The sequence below is a fragment of the Bombina bombina genome, chromosome 1 (genome assembly GCF_027579735.1).
Source record: "Bombina bombina isolate aBomBom1 chromosome 1, aBomBom1.pri, whole genome shotgun sequence".
Lineage (NCBI taxonomy): Eukaryota > Metazoa > Chordata > Amphibia > Anura > Bombinatoridae > Bombina > Bombina bombina.
Genome location: NC_069499.1, coordinates 563,042,984 through 563,061,945, shown reverse-complemented (window position 1 = coordinate 563,061,945; position 18,962 = coordinate 563,042,984). Strand labels below are relative to the sequence as shown.

The 18,962-nt window shown below is 40.4% G+C and overlaps 1 protein-coding gene across 4 annotated transcripts in view; it reads right to left on the bottom strand.

Moving 5' to 3' along the window:
* LOC128645635 (ADP-ribosylhydrolase ARH1-like) overlaps positions 1-18,962 on the bottom strand; it is a 73,964-nt gene that overhangs the window by 6,164 nt on the left and 48,838 nt on the right. For all 4 annotated transcript variants that reach the window (XM_053698757.1, XM_053698758.1, XM_053698759.1 and 1 more), the window contains one exon: positions 13,701-14,061. In XM_053698757.1, coding sequence (XP_053554732.1) covers positions 13,701-14,061 — 361 coding nt within the window. The remainder of the gene's footprint in view (positions 1-13,700; positions 14,062-18,962) is intronic.

Genomic DNA, 18,962 nt, shown 5'->3' with positions numbered 1-18,962 from the left:
ATTATCTTTATCAGTATTGCTATGCCTGGTAAATTTATTAGGCGTCATATAAACTCCTCTGTTACATATGTACTTCTTACCAATAAGTGGCTAATGGGTAATCATAAGCGATAGTATTTACCTATTACCGACTAGTCACTATAGACATGTATACTAGGACTATTCCTCGGCCATAGTCTTACAATTTGAAATATTAAGATGCTGAATTGTCCAAGCTAACTTTTGTCAGTTGATGATGCACTGTAGACATATCTTTCTCTACTGAAGCCATACTACAATTAAGGTAAGCGGTAGCTTACTACGAATGTTAAGTTCATTACTAGGGATTGCTTCTCTACTATTACGGCTCACCTGCCCTTGGGTATAGGGCCCATGCCCAGGTGGCAAAATTTATCTTTATAAATATCCCATACTATTGGTTTGTCTACTCTATATAATGGTACGCCTGTATAAAACGGGTCTATTCAATATTAAATTGCCCTTAAATTATGTTTTGTATTGGCACTGCAATATATTTGAAAGTGACCCTTATATGGCACAACTAAGAACTTAGAGGCCGGTTACACTAGCTTACCTGTACCTTAAAAAACAGCAACTATGTCTAAGTGTTAGACCTCCTAGAGTCACAAGGCTTTTCTTATTGACTAGCGGCCTATTATACCACTACCACTTTATATCTGTATATACTGAGGTGTTGCTCTAACCTGCACCCCTCCCCCCATTTTAATATCAAGCGGTGCTTACCCACTGTTAAATTCTATATGTTTGTCAGGTACTTGTCAGTCAGGTTGTACCTTTAAGCAGATTCTATATAAGGCTACTCCTCCCCCTTCCACCTGCCAATTAATTTAGTTAGAGTTCTGACCAAGTTACCTGGATACAGCTCTCTTACTCGTGGCTAAAATCTATACTTTCAAATCTATCGGATTACAATTATTGAACACTTCTTGTCCCGGATCTGTTGTGCTAAAACATCGCAAAGCAAATACCTTATCCAGCTATTTGTACCTATCAAATCTCCGGATCAAGCTCTTATTACTTGTTGTGGCGATATTCTGTTACCTTCCTATCATCACAAAGTCAGTTTCCACTAAAGCCTGCTCACCTATAACCGTCTCACTGACCTATTGAGCTTTCCTAGCCGCTTGTCAGGCTTCCAGCGTTCACTTAACTTTACCGCTCCTGTTGTTTGCAGCTTCTGTGTACACAGCGTGTTCTCAGCCTGTCAGCGGATTCAGCGTGCTGATTGGTTAGTCCGCTCACACCCTCACAACCGCTGCTGCTGCAGCTACGGAGCACTTCTCCCTACTCTGTTCAACCGGACTGTATTGTTACGCTGATTTGCGACTGCCTCTCAGTTTCTACAACTGTTTGATTAATCAAGTTTACTTGCCACAACTCCTGATAACTATTTAAACAGTACTGTTTATGAACTAAATTGACTTTGCTTTCTCTGTGCATCTTATATAAGGCAACCATTGACTTTCATTATCAATCTGACATATTACTGCCTACTACAGCCTTTGGGTTTATCATCATACTCCTGTAACAAGATAGCAGGAGTCAGCTCTAAAATCTCCTTGTATTACTACCTAAAAACAGGGTCTGCAGTTGAGATCCACTCTTTAAAGAACTTTTCCTCCTTGCTACCTGACATATTAATTGGCCATTCATGGATCCAGCAGACCTTCCCAATGTGGTCTATACCCTCACACAGCGGGTTGATCAACTCTCACAGGCATTCAGAGAGCTTCAATTACAAAATGATAACTTGAGGGCAGCTCTAAGAGACAACACCCCAGAACCTCAGGTCTGCCTGCCTGAAAAATTCACGGGCGACAGGAAGAATTTCAGACAATTCAGGAATGCCTGTTATCTCCTTTTCCAGATGCGCCCAAGGACTTACCAAACCGAAAGAATCAAGGTCATGACAGTGATATCCTTCTTGTCTGGTGAACCTAGGATATGGGCTGATAATCTATTTGAGAATAATGATCCAACCCTCACCTCACTGACCGATTTCTTCGCACAAATGAGTCTCCTATACGAAGATAAGCAAAAACAGCTCACTGCAGAAGCCAAGATGCGTTCTCTCAGACAAGGCAGACGTCCCGTGGAGGAATACCTTACAGAATTCAAACTCTACATAAAAGACTCTGAATGGAGTGAGGTTGCTCTACGTAATCAGTATCGCTTGGGTCTATCTGATATCCTGAAGGACGAGCTAGCCCGTACAGAACTACCCGCCACACTGGAAGGTATCATGAACCTCTCAATACAGATCGATAGGAGGGTCAGGGAGAGACGCTCGGAACGCCAACTAACAGAAGGACCCCCAAGATTCCCGTCAACTTCTCAGGGCATAAAAGAATCCACTGTTCCCATGGAGATTGGCTTCACTAAAGGCCCACTCACATTGGAAGAGAGACATCGTCGCCAGCAGAAAAACCTCTGTATGTACTGCGCCTCTCCTACCCATCCAGTAAAGGAATGTCCCTTGCTTCAACGTCAAAAAAGAAGTAAGTTAACAGTCACTAGTAATTGCTTAACAAACAAGGTCTTTGACGTTGCTTACTGTACTCTTCCTTTATCCATACAGTGGGACCTCCAGGCCCTCCAGGCGGAAGCAATCATTGATTCAGGAGCTTATGAAAATTTCATTGATTTATCTCTTGTAAATAAAAATAAAATTCCATTGTGTGTGAAAGCAGTTCCAGTCTCCATACGAGTCATTGATGGTACTATGGTCAGTTCTGGCCCTATAACGCACCACACCATTCCTCTTAAGGTCATGATAGGTAAGGGGCACACTGAGTTGATATGTTTTGATGTCATACCTTCCCCATTATTCCCAATAGTATTGGGATTATCCTGGTTACAACAGCATCAACCATCAATTTGCTGGCAGTCCCTCCAAGTGCAACTGGACTCTGCATACTGTAGGGAGACTTGCTATCCTCAACAGAACATACTACACGTATCTAATCCAGCAATCCCTGTTGAATACCAAGATTTCCATGATGTATTTGACAAAAAGCAGGCAGAATCCCTGCCTCCACACCGCATATATGATTGTCCAATTGAATTGCTACCAGGATCTAATATCCCCTTTGGACACATATATCCGCTCTCACAGCCTGAATTGGATCACCTAAAGGGATACCTAGAAGAAAATTTAAAGAAGGGGTTCATCCGACCCTCTACCTCCCCGGCTGGTGCCGGGATGTTCTTCGTAAAGAATAAAGACAACTCCTTGCGTCCAATAATTGACTATCGTGAGTTAAATAGAAGGACCAAGAAGAACAGATACCCCCTTCCCTTGATTCCCGAGCTGGTAGAACGTCTCGGTAAAGCAACCATTTTTACCAAGCTAGACCTCAGAGGTGCGTACAACCTGATAAGGATCAGAGAAGGGGATGAGTGGCTCACCGCCTTCCGCACCAGATATGGTCTTTATGAGTATCTGGTGATGCCGTTTGGGCTTTGTAACGCCCCTGCTACGTTCCAGTACTTTATCAATGATATCTTCAGGGATTTACTGGACGTATGCGTTGTGGTCTACTTAGACGATATCCTGATCTACTCTAACTCCATAGAAGAACACACTAAACATGTTCGATGGGTCTTAGGGCGACTTAGGACCCATCAATTGTATGCTAAATTAGAAAAGTGTTCTTTTCACAACCATGAAATAACCTTCTTAGGTTACAACATTTCGTCTTCTGGGATTAAGATGGAAAACAGTAAGATAGATGCCATCCTCAACTGGCCTAGACCTTCCAGCAAAAAAGACGTCCAGCGTTTCCTCGGATTCGCTAATTTTTACCGAAAGTTCATCAAAGGATTTTCCAAGATTGCAAAACCCCTCTGTAAGCTTACAGGCTCCAACACCCGTTTCCAATGGAATCCAGACTCAGAGGATGCTTTCTGTTCTCTTAAACGTAGCTTCACTACTGCTCCCATTCTTCGTTTCCCAGACACGAAGCTCCAATTCATTCTAGAGGTTGATGCTTCTGAGTATGCCCTTGGAGCTATCCTATCACAGCGGACTACACCCTCAGAACCTATGCATCCTGTAGCCTTCTACTCTAGGCTGATGACACCTGCCGAACAAAACTACGCTGTCGGAGAGAAAGAGCTTTTGGTGATTAAGTCAGCCCTGGAACATTGGAGGCACCTCTTGGAAGGCACCATCCTCCCAATTCTCATGTATACCGACCATAGGAATCTCGAATACCTCCAATCCTGTAAAACGCTTTCAGCTCGACAAGCTAGGTGGAGTTTGTTTTTTACCAGATTTAACTTTTTGATTACTTACCGACCAGGTAGTAAAAATGGTAAAGCTGATTCTCTCTCACGGCACTTACAGCGTCCTAGTTCGTCCACTCAACCTTCACATGTCCTGAGTCCCCAACATTTCCTAGGTATCTCAAAACTTGCCTCATCCACTCTCCGTTCGCACCAACAAGCAGACACCAGCCTATCCAAAGACATTCAGCACCTCGATTCCAGAGGTATCTCTCATGTGCATGGAAAAATATATATACCACCCACTTTGAGACAAGAGATTCTCCAAGAACACCATGACTCCCCACTCGCAGGCCACCCAGGCATTCACAAAACCACTGATCTTGTATCTAGAAACTATTGGTGGCCGAATCTTCAGCGAACTGTGGACACATACATTAAGTCATGTCATGTATGTGCAATTTCCAAGTCAGAAAGATCCAAACCTTTTGGCAGACTCCAGTCATTGCCAATACCCGAAAGGCTTTGGCACACCGTTGGGATGGATTTCATTGTAGAACTTCCTTCATCAAACCATTTTAACACCATCATGGTCGTGGTTGATTATCTCACTAAAATGGCCCACTTCATCCCTCATCATAAAATTCCCACGGCTACCGAAACCGCAGCTCTCTTCCTAAAACATGTTGTACGACTACACGGCTTACCTTCAGTCATAGTGTCGGACAGGGGCTCGCAATTTACGTCCAGGTGTTGGAGACATCTCTGCTCCGTTTTAAAAATTGACCATCGTTATAGTACTGCTTTCCACCCACAGACGAATGGCCAAACGGAGAGAATTAATCAATGGATAGAGCAATACATACGTTGTTATTGCTCCCACCAACAGGACGATTGGGAGAACAATATATACATGGCAGAATATGCATACAACAACACCTTAAACTCTTCTATTAAGTGCTCTCCATTCTATGCTAATTACGGATACCACCCAACATTCCATCTATATCCACATCTTAACTCCGCATCACCTCAAGTAGATGATACTTCCAGAACCCTATCTGAGATCGTCGAATTCCTCAAGGAGAACATCCATCTGGCTCAACAAAAACATAAGCAGTACTATGATTCAAAAAGAAGGAAACCCCCTGTTTATCGCTTAGGTTATAGAGTATGGCTCTCAACGAAACACTTAAAACTGAAGACTCCGTCGAAAAAGTTCTCACAACTTTTCATAGGACCCTACGAGATAATCAAAGTCATAAACGAAAATGCTGTCACTTTGGATCTTCTTGCGGAGATTCCTGTACACCCCACATTCCATGTCTCTCTTTTGAAGCCCTACCTCCCTACTAGACAACAGACATCTGGTCAGACGACCTCTCCAGTGGTGGTTGAGGAGAATGTCTATGAAATCTCTTCTATACTGAATTCCAGGTTATTTCGAGGACAGCTGCAGTACTTAATAAGATGGAAGGGATGTTCATCGGATGAGGATTCTTGGGAACCTGTTGGAAATGTCAACGCCACTCGCCTCGTCGCCCGATTCCATAGGGATCATCCGGATAGGCCACATGCTGGTACTGCAGTGCAGCACCTTTGAGGGGGGGATCTGTCAGGTACTTGTCAGTCAGGTTGTACCTTTAAGCAGATTCTATATAAGGCTACTCCTCCCCCTTCCACCTGCCAATTAATTTAGTTAGAGTTCTGACCAAGTTACCTGGATACAGCTCTCTTACTCGTGGCTAAAATCTATACTTTCAAATCTATCGGATTACAATTATTGAACACTTCTTGTCCCGGATCTGTTGTGCTAAAACATCGCAAAGCAAATACCTTATCCAGCTATTTGTACCTATCAAACCTCCGGATCAAGCTCTTATTACTTGTTGTGGCGATATTCTGTTACCTTCCTATCATCACAAAGTCAGTTTCCACTCAAGCCTGCTCACCTATAACCGTCTCACTGACCTATTGAGCTTTCCTAGCCGCTTGTCAGGCTTCCAGCGTTCACTTAACTTTACCGCTCCTGTTGTTTGCAGCTTCTGTGTACACAGCGTGTTCTCAGCCTGTCAGCGGATTCAGCGTGCTGATTGGTTAGTCCGCTCACACCCTCACAACCGCTGCTGCTGCAGCTACGGAGCACTTCTCCCTACTCTGTTCAACCGGACTGTATTGTTACGCTGATTTGCGACTGCCTCTCAGTTTCTACAACTGTTTGATTAATCAAGTTTACTTGCCACAACTCCTGATAACTATTTAAACAGTACTGTTTATGAATTAAATTGACTTTGCTTTCTCTGTGCATCTTATATAAGGCAACCATTGACTTTCATTATCAATCTGACATATTACTGCCTACTACAGCCTTTGGGTTTATCATCATACTCCTGTAACAAGATAGCAGGAGTCAGCTCTAAAATCTCCTTGTATTACTACCTAAAAACAGGGTCTGCAGTTGAGATCCACTCTTTAAAGAACTTTTCCTCCTTGCTACCTGACAATGTTCTCTTATTATTATCATATGCTAGGGCCCACGGGTGGACCCACCCTGATATATATTTTCACATACCTGTATCATTGCTCGTTATTACCCTAAATCTCCTTTCTTTGATGTCTCAGTTCTTCTGAGGTTCATATACGGAGTATATATATTAGAAAGTGGAGGTTTCATTTACTTATGTTCATCACATTCACAGTTATGTATGCATTCTATTGTACTTCTAATTTACTTAGTGTGGCCTGTTTAAGATGTCTATACATGTACCCTAATGTTACTGTGATTGAACATACCGTTTGTATTGCTGTTGCTACAAATCTCAATAAAAGAATATTTTATTTAAAAAAAAAGATATATGTTACAAAGAAAAAAACAAGCTAATATGAACCACTAAAGGAATAAATTTATTTTATATTCTAGGTTAAACATAGAACGATACAGTGACTAGCTACTATAAAAAGTAACCAAGAGGATCACAAAGTAAAAATGAATGTATCAATTAATACAAAACACAGTCCATATAGCAAGAAACCAAAGCCGTTCTCCAAGATGGCGTCCTGGCAGTGATTGATCTGTAAAGGACAAGGAGATATTCCTGGGGAAGTACGTATGAACAAAAGGGCCAAGACCCGCACACATAAAACTACTCACAGGATTAAAGATCTTTTAGGCATTGAGAGCACTAGTGGCTCTTACAATGTGGATATCCAGGATAGAGATCTGAGCACTCCTCACTGATGCAACCTCTTCTAGTGATTGCTGATGACTTCACAGTGGTCTGTGATTCACACGGATAGAGCCGACATTTCTCCTCACGCTGACCACCAATGTGAATTACCTGACAGCCACTCGAGCCGTTACTAGGGAGGGACCCGATGTTTAAAGGTGTTAAGATCACTTTGAAATCCCCAGCAATAGCATACCACAGACGCTCAAAAAAGCTAAAAGTAGTAGCTTAAAGAAATTTAAATGTCTTGCGATATAACAACAACAGGAATAGGGTAAAACAGTTCGATTTTTTAAAATATAAAACAAAATAGAGAAACGCGTTTCAGCCCCTTCCAGGCCTTTAACAAGCTCTAAATAACTGACAGCTAGATTACAAGTTCTGCGTTATGAGTGACAAAGCATTGTTATGGCTCTTTTTCACTACCGCTGGTATTACAGGTGTTGTAGGTATAGCTGTACCACCACCTTTTTGGCCGTCACACAACGTAAGTACTGCACTTTTAAAAAAGTCCTTTTTCAATGGGACTTCCACAGCGCTGGTATAACGAGTTTTGCGGGGAGGCCAAAAAGTGAGCGGTACAGCCTATAACTATAAGATCCGTACCGCCATCTAAAGTCAGTAGTTATGAGTTTTACGTTACAAAGCTGTACCATAAAACTCATAACTAAAGTGTTACAAAGTACACTAACACCCATAAACTACCTATTAACCCCTAAACCGAGGCCCTCCCGCATCGTAAATACTAAAATAAAATTATTAACCACTAATCTGCTGTTCCGGACATCGCCGCCACTATAATAAACATATTAACCCCTAAACCGCCGCACTCCCGCATCACAAACACTAGTTAAATATGATTAACCCCTAATCTGCTTCCCCCAATGTCGTTGCCACCTACATACACAAATTAACCCCTAATCTGCTGTCCATAACATCGCCGCAACCTACATTACTGTTATTAACCCCTAATCTGCTGTCCCCAAAATCGCCGCAACCTAACTACACTTATTAACCCCTAATCTGCTGCCCCCAATGTCGCCGCCACTATACTAAAGTTATTAACCCCTAAACCTAACCCTAAGTCTAACCCTAACGTAACCCTAACCCTAACACCCACTAACTTTAACATAATAAATAATAACAAATAAAAATTACAATTAATACCTAAATTATTCCTATTTAACACTAAATACCTGTAAAATAAAACCTAAGCTAACTACAATATAACTAATAGTTACATTGTAGCTATCTTAGGTTTTATTTTTATTTCATCGGTAAGTTTGTATTTATTTTAAAATAAATACAAACTTACCTGTGAAATAAATCCTAACCTGTTTTACAGTAAAACCTAACATTACACTAAAATTAAATAAATTACATTAATCAAATACAATTAACTAAATTACAAAAAAATTAACACTAAATTACACAAAATAAAAAAGAAATGATCAAATATTTAAACTAATTACTCCTAATCTAATAGCCCTATCAAAATAAAAAGCCCCCCAAAATAATAAAACCCCTAGCCTAAACTAAACTGCCAATAGCCCTTAAAAGGGCCATTTATGGGGCATTGTCCCAAAGATATCAGCTCTTTTACCTGGCAAATAAAGATACAAACATCCCCTCAACAGTAAAACCCACCACCCACACAATCAACCCTCCCAAATAAAATTCTATCTAAAAAACCTAAGCTACCCATTGCCCTGAAAAGGGCATTTGGATGGGCATTGCCCTTAAAAGGCATTCAGCTCTTTTACATTGCCCAAACCCTAAGCTAAAAATAAAACCCACCCAATAAACCCTTAATAAAACCTAACACTAACCCCCGAAGATCCACTTACAGTTTTGGAAGACCGGATATCCATCCTCATCCAGCCGGCGAAGTCCTCATCCAAGCGGCAAGAAGTCCTCAACGAAGCCGGGTAAGTATTTCGTTTTAAAAAGGAATAATTTAGGTTTTAAGTTATGTTAAAGTTAGTGGGTGTTAGGGGTTAATAACTTTAGTATAGTAGGGGCAGCAGATTAGGGGTTAATAAGTGTAGTTAGGTTGCAGCGATTTTGGGGGCAGCAGATTAGGGGCTAATAACAGTAATGTAGGTTGCAGCAATTTTGGGGGCAGCATATTAGGGGTTAATAACAGTAATGTAGGTTGCAGCGATGTCAGGGGCAGCAGATTAGTGGTGTTTAGACTCGGGTTTATGTTAGGGTGTTAGGTTTAAACATAAAAAGAAATTTCCCCATAGACCTCAATGGGGCTGCGTTACGGAGCTTTATGCTCCGTGATTGCAGGTGTTAGGCTTTTTTTTAGCTGGCTCTTCCCATTATTGTCTATGGGGAAATTGTGTAACAGCAGCTCAAAGCAGCTCTGGTGTTTGTGTGCGGTATGGAGCTCAACGCAGCCATATTGCCCGCAAATGCCGGCTTTTTTTAAACTCGTTAAACCAGCTCTATAGGGAGTGAAATACCACAGAAAATGCTGCGGTCGTTAATTTCCCTATAGCGCTCAAAACTCGTAATCTGGCTGACAGTTTTGGACACCTCTATTTAAACAGCTTATAGCCAATTGGATTAGATGTAACATTTAAAGGGATATTATGTGGCGAGAATTTCAATTGCCTTAAAAAACATTTACTAAAAATGTTAGTTGTAATCTTAATAACGAAATACCCTAAGCACTGTACTCTTTTATATAGTAGATGTTTTTTGAGGCAATTGAAATTCTCGCCACATAATATCCCTTTTAATGTTACATCTAATCCGATTGGCTATAAGTTGTTTAAATAGAGGTGACCAACACTGTGTTATTTAGAGCTTGATAAAGGCCTGGAAGTGTCACACCGCGCCACTCTAGCCGTTGCTAGGGGCGCAGCATCTCCTTCCCTGCTCGTTGCCAGGGGCTGTGTCGGGTCCTCTCTCACTGATGCCGGTCCGGACGTCTTTGGCACGAATCCTGCGCCTATGTAAGCCTATTCAAAATGATCTATCACTGCCCAAGTATAGGTGTTACTTTGTGTGCTCCTAGGTGTGATAGATCATTATTGCTATATTGCCTTATTGTGTTTGAACCTTGCCTGTATGACTACTCTGCCTGTTATACCCCTGAATTGCTGGATTGATATACTGCTGCTGAACTCTGCTTGTCTGACTACTCTACCTGTTTAACCCCTAAATTGCTCGACTGATACTCTGCTGCTGAACTCTGCTTGCCTGACTACTCTGCCTATTAACACCTATTATTCTGGATTGCCTCTCTGTTGCCAAACCCTGCCTGCCTGACCATTCTAGTGGTTTGCCCTTGGACTGCTTTATTGTTGCCAAACCCTGCCTGTCTGACCATTCTAGTGGTTTGCCCTTGGATATCTTTACCGTTGCCAAACCCTGCCTGCCTGGCCATTCTAGTGGTTTGCCCTTGGACTGCTTTACCTTTGCCAAACCCTGCCTGACCATTCTAGTGGTTTACCTTGGACTGCCCTATCATTCCTACTGAAGACTACCCTGCCTGTGGTGAGTGCTGCTTTCCTCATCTTGCTTACTTTCTCTGCTCTGGGATTCCCTATCTTTCCGACTCGACACCGGGATAAAAAGACTACTGGCTGAGTTCGGTCTGATAGAGGAGTATCCCACGAGCATTACAGGAAGGGACTGAAATGCATTGCTCTATTTTGTTGTATATTTTAAATACATCTTTAACTGTTTTACCCTATTCCTGTTGTTGGTGTGTCTCAAGACATTTAAATCCCTTTAAGCTACTACTTTTATCTTTTTTGAGCGTCTGTGGTATGCTATTGCGGGGGATTACAAAGTGATCTTAACACTTTTAAACATCAAGTCCCTCTCTAGTAACAGCTCGAGTGGCTGTCAGATAATTCACATTGGCGGTCAGTGTGAGGAGAAGTGTCGGCTCCATTTCTTGTGAATCACAGACCACAGTGACATCATCACCAATCACTAGGAAAGGTTGCATCAGGGAGGAGCGCTCAGATATCTATCCTGGATATCCACATCGCAAGAGCCACTAGTGCTCTCAATGCCAAAAATATCTTTAATCCTGTGAGTAGTTCTATGTGTACGGGTCTTGGCCCTTTTGTTCATACGTACTTTACTAGGAATATCTCCTTGTCCTTTACAGATCGATCACTGCCAGGACGCCATCTTGGAGAACGGCTTTGGTTTCTTGCTATATGGACTGTGTTTTGTATCAATAGATACATTTGTTTTTACTTTATGATACTCTTGGTTATTTTTTATACTAGCTATTCACTGTATCGTTCTATGTTTAACCTAGAATATAAAATACATTTATTCATATATATAATATGGTTCATATTGGCTTGTTTTTTTCTTTGTAACATATATCTTTTTATTATATCTAAGATAATATATTTTGCATTGCCTTCATCCCTGCAGGGGTGCAGTAGTTTTTGTATAGCTTTATTTGTTTGAAGATTACATACCGTTTTCCTACTATTTGCTAAACTCTTAGGGGAGAGTTTATTACTACTGCTGGAAGGTTATAGCTCTAGCGCTTTCCATTTCCTATCCACTCTTTGTTTAAATTGGTTACCCAAGGAGATTGTCTCGGACCAGGGTAGCCAGTTTGTCTCCAGATTTTGGTGGTCCTTTAGTATTCAGATGGGGGTCCAGCTTTCCTTCTCCTCCGCCCATCACCCTCAATCCAATGGGGCTGCGGAATGGGCTAACCAAGCTCTGGAACAGTTCCTTCATTGCTATGTTTCTGATCACCACAATAACTGGCCTGACCTGTTACCTTGGGCGTAGTTTACTCATAATAGTGCTATCAATGCTTCCTCCCAGATGTCCTCGTTCATTTCCAACTATGGGTTTCAGCCATCCATGTTGCCCGATATGTTCTTGCCACAGGTTATTCCGGCTTTGGAGGAGTATCTCTGGCAACTCAGTTCCACTTAGGTGCAGGTTTAGGATTACCTTAGTCAGTTGATGCAGCGCCAAAAGTTCCAGGCAGAAAGTAGACGTCTACCTGCACCTACCTTCCAGGTTGGAGAAAGAGTTTGGCTGTCCTCCTGCAACTTAAACCTTCATGTGACTTCCAATAAACTGGCTCCCCGTTATGTTGGGCCTTTTCGAGTACACTCACTAGTCAATCCGGTTGTCTATGCTCCAGACCTTCCTCCCACCATGCGCATCTTCAATGTATTTCATGTCTTCCTCTTTAAACCATTGGTTTGCAATCGGTTTACCACTGTGTTGCCTCATCCCCTTCCTATTTCTATTGATAACCATGAAGAATATGAGGTCAGCAGCATTATTGGCTCTCGTATTTCCAGAGGTTGCGTACAGTATTTGGTTCACTGGAGGGATTATGGTCCAGAGGAGCGTTCTTGGGTTCCCTCCTCTTACCCCGATAAGTCTTTTGTCCTCCCACGGGAGAGGTGTAATTGAGGGGAGGGTACTGTCAGGGTTTCACCCTGACATCCCTTCTTGTTTGCAGCTTTTTGTTATGGTTGCCATTTCTCTCACCTGTGTTTTCTCCTTGTCTTGCTGCTCACTACACCCAGGCTTTCTCTTATGGCCAAACTGGAGAACATTATTAGTGAGAGACAGTTTGCAGTCCTAGAATAATGATATGTCATCACTTACTATATAAGTGCCTCAGTCCAGTCTGCCTTTGCCCTTGCGCTGTCTTTGATTTCTCTGTGAGCTACTGTGTTCCTGACTCTGTGCATAACCTGGCTTGTTTGACATTATTTCTGGTTTCTGATCCCTGGCTTGTTTCTGCTCTTTGCACGCAACAGAAATATCAAGGATAAGTTGAAAGAAAAAGTGTTTGCTTGAGCTCAATCAAAATTGAATGCACGTGCTATTTGAGAGCTCTGGTTAACTATTACGTGAGAAAAAAAAAGGTGGCGCAAGACACATCAAAAATACATTTAAAAGTACAGTTGTGCTCCTAATAACACTGGCTGCAAAGGGCTTTAACGTTGAGATAGAGATACATACATATCTAAATATGTATTGTATATGTATGTATATATACATATATGTTTAAAATGTGTGTACATATGTATTTATATATTTATATGTGTATATGTATATATGGTCAGATGTTGTTGACATGTAGGTTCCGACTGAATATCATTTTACACCTTTTTGTGATATTTAAGAAATGTTTGTAAATATCTACATTTGATGCTCCCTTTATAAGAAAACCAAAACCAAAACACATTTAATTAACCTTACCATTTATGCAGATTCTTTTGTACATCTCGACCAGACTGTCTCACGTAATCCTTGGCTTTGGGCAATATGTCAAGAAGTGCTCTGCCCCATTCCTGGGTAGGCTTCCGATTTACAGCAAAGGAGGTAAAGAGTGCTGCGGCAAGGGAGCCTAGATATCCAGTGGGGTGGTGATGCGTCATCCGTCCACTCTCTATGCTTATACGGATCAGGTCATCCTGCTGCTCTGGGTTTGGGAACCTTAGGCCAATGCACATGGCTCTCATGGCAGCACCGCAGCCACCTGCATTTTTCGCAAATGGGAGTTTCCACCCATCTGGAGTATCAGGTTTCAATCTCGTTGCACTAAACATGCAGGTGTCACCTGTGTACAGAAGGAATTTCAGATTTTTAAAATACTTAGAATAAATAACAGCCTATAGATGGTGTTTCCACTTGAGGGGGTAGAGTCAGTACTGTGTGTTGTACATTGGTGTTAAAGATTTACTGTATGTGTGTATTACTGGCACACAGCCAAGAGGGTAGAATTTCAGCATTGAAAAATATCAGCATCGTTTAGTAGTCAAGGGTTAAATGTTGGTAGTCCAGAGGGGAAAAAAGTTACTAGTCCACTCAATGTGAAAGATGTGAATAGTCACTTTTTTTCTTGTCTACTGCAATTTCTTACTCATCTGGGACTAGTGACAATTTCAAGCCCTGATTATTTGTTGCTGACACAAACAGGCAACCAAGAAAGGCATAACTAATGTGTGTGTCGTATTGCTAGCCAAGTACTGCTTAAATCTCTAGAGGGGGGGGGGGGCTTATCCAACAAAGAAGGAAAAATCACTACCTATGTGTTGCTGTTTAAAAGGGGTTTATAAATGAATGATCTGTGTATATTAGTATAGCTAAATGGGGGTAAAAATATTGAAATCTTTAGGCTGCCTAAAGAATTATTGGTAAAACTGAATAAAAAAAAAAAAGGATATTTATTAGTGCAACATTTTCCACCATGTCATCAGTCTTCATCAGGTAATGATTAGTTTCTAGAATAAAACAAGGATGTAATTCAGCTTTCTTATACATAGTAGTTAACATTTATCTTTATTATGGATTCCAATAAAATAATTAAATGTTCTTATTAACAACCTTTATGTGGGCAAAGTTTAAATATTTTGATAAACTACAAAATTATACACACAAATCTTTTCTTTTCTGCTCTAAACCAGGGTTCTATAAACAACGGTTCGGGACCCATTACTGGGTCACAAAAACAAGTTTACTGGGTCTCAAATTGTGTAGTAGAGTGTGTGGTGTCTGTGAGTGTGTGTGGTATGCATGTGTGTGTTGTAGGAGAGTGTGTGGTGTCTGTGAGTGTGTGTGTGTGTGGTGTCTGTGTGAGTGTGTGTGTTGTATGAGAGTGTGTGTGGTGTGTGTGTTGTATGAGAGTGTGTGTGGGTGTGTTGTATGAGAGTGTGTGTGGTGTGTGTGTTGTATGAGAGTGTGTGTGGGTGTGTTGTATGAGAGTGTGTGTGGAGTGTGTGTTGTAGGAGAGTGTGTGTGGTGTGTGTGTTGTATGAGAATGTGTGTGTTGTATGAGAGTGTGTGTGGTGTGTGTGTGTTGTAGCAAAGTGTGTGTGGTGTGTGTGTGTTGTAGGAGAGTGTGTGTGTGGAGCGTGTGTTTGTTGTAGGAGAGTGTGTGTGGTGTGTTGTAGGAAAGTATGTGTGGTGTATGTGTGTTGTAGGAAAGTGTGTGTGGTGTGTGTGTGTTGTAGGAAAGTGTGTGTGGTGTGTGTTGTAGGAGAGTGTGTGTGGAGTGTGTGTGTGTTGTAGGAGAGTGTGTGTGGTGTGTGTGTTGTATGAGAGTATGTGTGGTGTGTGTGTGTTGTAGGAGAGTGTGTGTGGAGTGTGTGTGGTGTGCACACATTTTAGTCACTTTGCCAAAAATTGCAGCTATTTTTGTATATTACTGCAGACATTTTTAGACCAAGCATAAAAATAGGGTCTCAAAGGTATGTGATATTATTGCACTGGGTCTTGGAGAAAAAAACAGTTTGAAGAACCCTGCTCTAAACCAGGGATAGGCAAGGTGTCCGTACACGGACACCGGTGTCCGTGACTGGCCCTTGCAGTGTCCGCCACCCATTTTGCTGTGGGGAGGGAGGAGTAAGACAGATGAATACTGGTCCTGACTCCTCCTTAACACACGCGGCGCCACATTTTGCAGGGTTGTGGCCACTCCCACATGATGCCGCTTAGTACCAGAAAATGACTCTGAGTGAGACAGAGAGGGAGGGAAGATTCAAGAAGCAAGCTGCCACTGTGTCCCTGGAGCTTTATATGCAAAGGTAAAGCACTTTAACCAGAACCTGAGGTTTATTATAAGTAGTATTTAAATAGAAAGAAAAGATATAGTAAGGTTGTGAATAATAACCTTAGTATATCTTTTCTTTCTGATTAAATAATAGGAAATGGAAAACATTTAGTGAGAATAAAATTAGTGGCTTGTCAAGAGACTGCTAGCAATACTGGGTGATAAGTTATGGAATAAATAAAGCCTGAGTGAAATACTGGATGTGTATCTGCATCTGTATAATAACACCCAGCTCTATACAAAAGCAGAAGTGACACTGGCACATGCGTATAGCCAGACAAGGGCTGGTTATAGGATCAGTGGTATCTGCATCAGTATAATAACACCCAGCGCTATATAATGACACACTAGTGATACTGGTACATGGGTATAGCCAGAGGAGGGCTGGTTATAGGATCAGTGGTATCTGCATCAGTATAATAACACCCAGCACTATATAATGACACAGTAGTAACACTGGTACATGGGTATAGCCAGAGGAGGGGTGGTTATAGGATCAGTAGTATCTGCATCAGTATAATTACACCCAGCACTATATAATGACACACTAGTGACAATGGCACATGGGTATAGCCAGAGGAGGGCTGGTTATAGGATCAGTGGTATCTGCATCAGTATAATAACACCCAGCACTATATAATGACACACTAGTGACACTGGTACATGGGTATAGCCAGAGGAGGGCTGGTTATAGGATCAGTAGTATCTGCATCAGTATAATAACACCCAGCACTATATAATGACACACTAGTGACAATGGCACATGGGTATAGCCAGAGGAGGGCTGGTTATAGGATCAGTGGTATCTGCATCAGTATAATAACACCCAGCGCTATATAATGACACACTAGTGACAGTGGTACATGTGTATAGCCAGACAAGGGCTGGTTATAGGATCAGTGGTATCTGCATCAGTATAATAACAACCAGCGCTATATAATGACACAGAAGTGACACTGGCACATGGGTATAGCCAGAGGAGGTCTGGTTATAGGATCAGTGGTATCTGCATCAGTATAATAAAATTCAGCACTATAAAATAATAGTTTTAATTGTAAATGTACCTTGGTGTCCTTCACTAAAGATCTTTACTTTAGAAAATGTCCGCCACAGCCTTGGCTCGTGCCTATCTCTGCTCTAAACAATCTACAGCAATGTTTGTGACAGGAAAAAACTTAATACACTGCTAATATACATTTGAGATTAGGCAATTTACTAAATTTATTAGACTGTCATTCTCTTTATAGTGGAGCAAAGCACAATGGCAGAAATCACATCTAAATATCAAACACAACACACAAAACAAAGGGCCAGATTACGAGTGGAGCGCTAACCATTACTCATGAGCGAAAAGTGTTTTATCGTGGGTGTGTGTGTGTGTGTTGTTTTTTTTTGCTTGAATTACAAGTTAAGGGCAATTGAAGTTAACATTTATCGGGGCTAGCGTGTCAAAGCTCTGGTTAACTGTTTTGTGAAAAAAAAAAGTGTCACAAAACACATCAAAAATATATTACTAACTACAGTTACACTCATAATAACACTAATAAAAATGATTTATCAAAAAATACTGCAAAAAAAAAGAGCCCAAAGATATAAGGTTTCAGTTGTTAGGGAAAAAAGGGCTTTAAAATACAGATACATACATGTACAACTATGTATTTGTGTGTATATTTATATATATATATATATATATATATATATATATATACTGTATACACACACACACATTATATGTATGTATATACACGCCAGTGTTAATTTCGTTGACTAAAACTAGACTAAAATGAGTATAAAACTAAAGAAATTCTGTTGACTAAAATACGACTAAAACTAAAATAGCATTTTAGTCAAAAGACTATGACTAAAACTAAATCAAAATGACATTTTAGTCAAAAGACTATGACTAAAACTAAAGCAAAATTTGCTGACAAAAACATTTTATGCAAGTTGTTGTAATCAATCCATATCTAATTACTGCTCTTTTGTCAAATTTTCAAAACCTAATTTTATTTAATTTTAAGATAAAGACATGTTATATACCACAACAGTTAAATCTGTATTGTATGTTCAAACCTTAATACCATAAATAAAAACAGGTTAATAAACCTTTACTCCAGGAGTATATAATGAGTTTGGAAGTTCTAGAGCAGTGCTAATATTGTTGCCGAAATTTTTTCGAATATGTGAACAATCAATTGATTCTTCCTATAGAAATAAGCATAACCCACAAGTATGGGTTTAAGTTATGCTGTGCCTGTGCTAGCTGCAGAAACTTTTTGTTGTGTTGTTACTTGATACTTGTTTTAATTATTAACAGAGAACTAATAAAGTTTTTATATTGAGTAATATGTGCAATACAGTTTACAGTTTAGTTGTTTTATATTTTTAAGTTGCACTTCTGTTTGTTTATAAAACTTGGTTTTATTTGATTTTAAGTTTAATTAAGATGTTATATATGACAACGGCTAAATCTGTGTCTGTATTGCATGTTTAAACCTTAATACCATAAATATTAACAGGTGTTATGTTTACTCCTGGAGTATATAATCAGTTTGCAAATTATAGAGAAATGCTTAAATAATGCATTACACTTTAACTAAACCCCTTAGATTTTAGTCGTCTAAAATCTACTGGAGATTTAGTCGACTAAAATCTACTTGAGATTTAGTCGACTAAAATCTACTGGAGATTCAGTTGACTAAAACTAGACTAAAACTAAAATAATTCAGATGACTAAAATACGACTAAAACTATAATGGAATTTTAGTTAAAAGACTAAAACTAAGACTAAATCGAAATTTGCCGTCAAAATTAACACTGATACACACACACATTATATATATATATATATATATATATATATATATATATATATATATATGAATCTATCTATATGTGTGTGTGTGCGT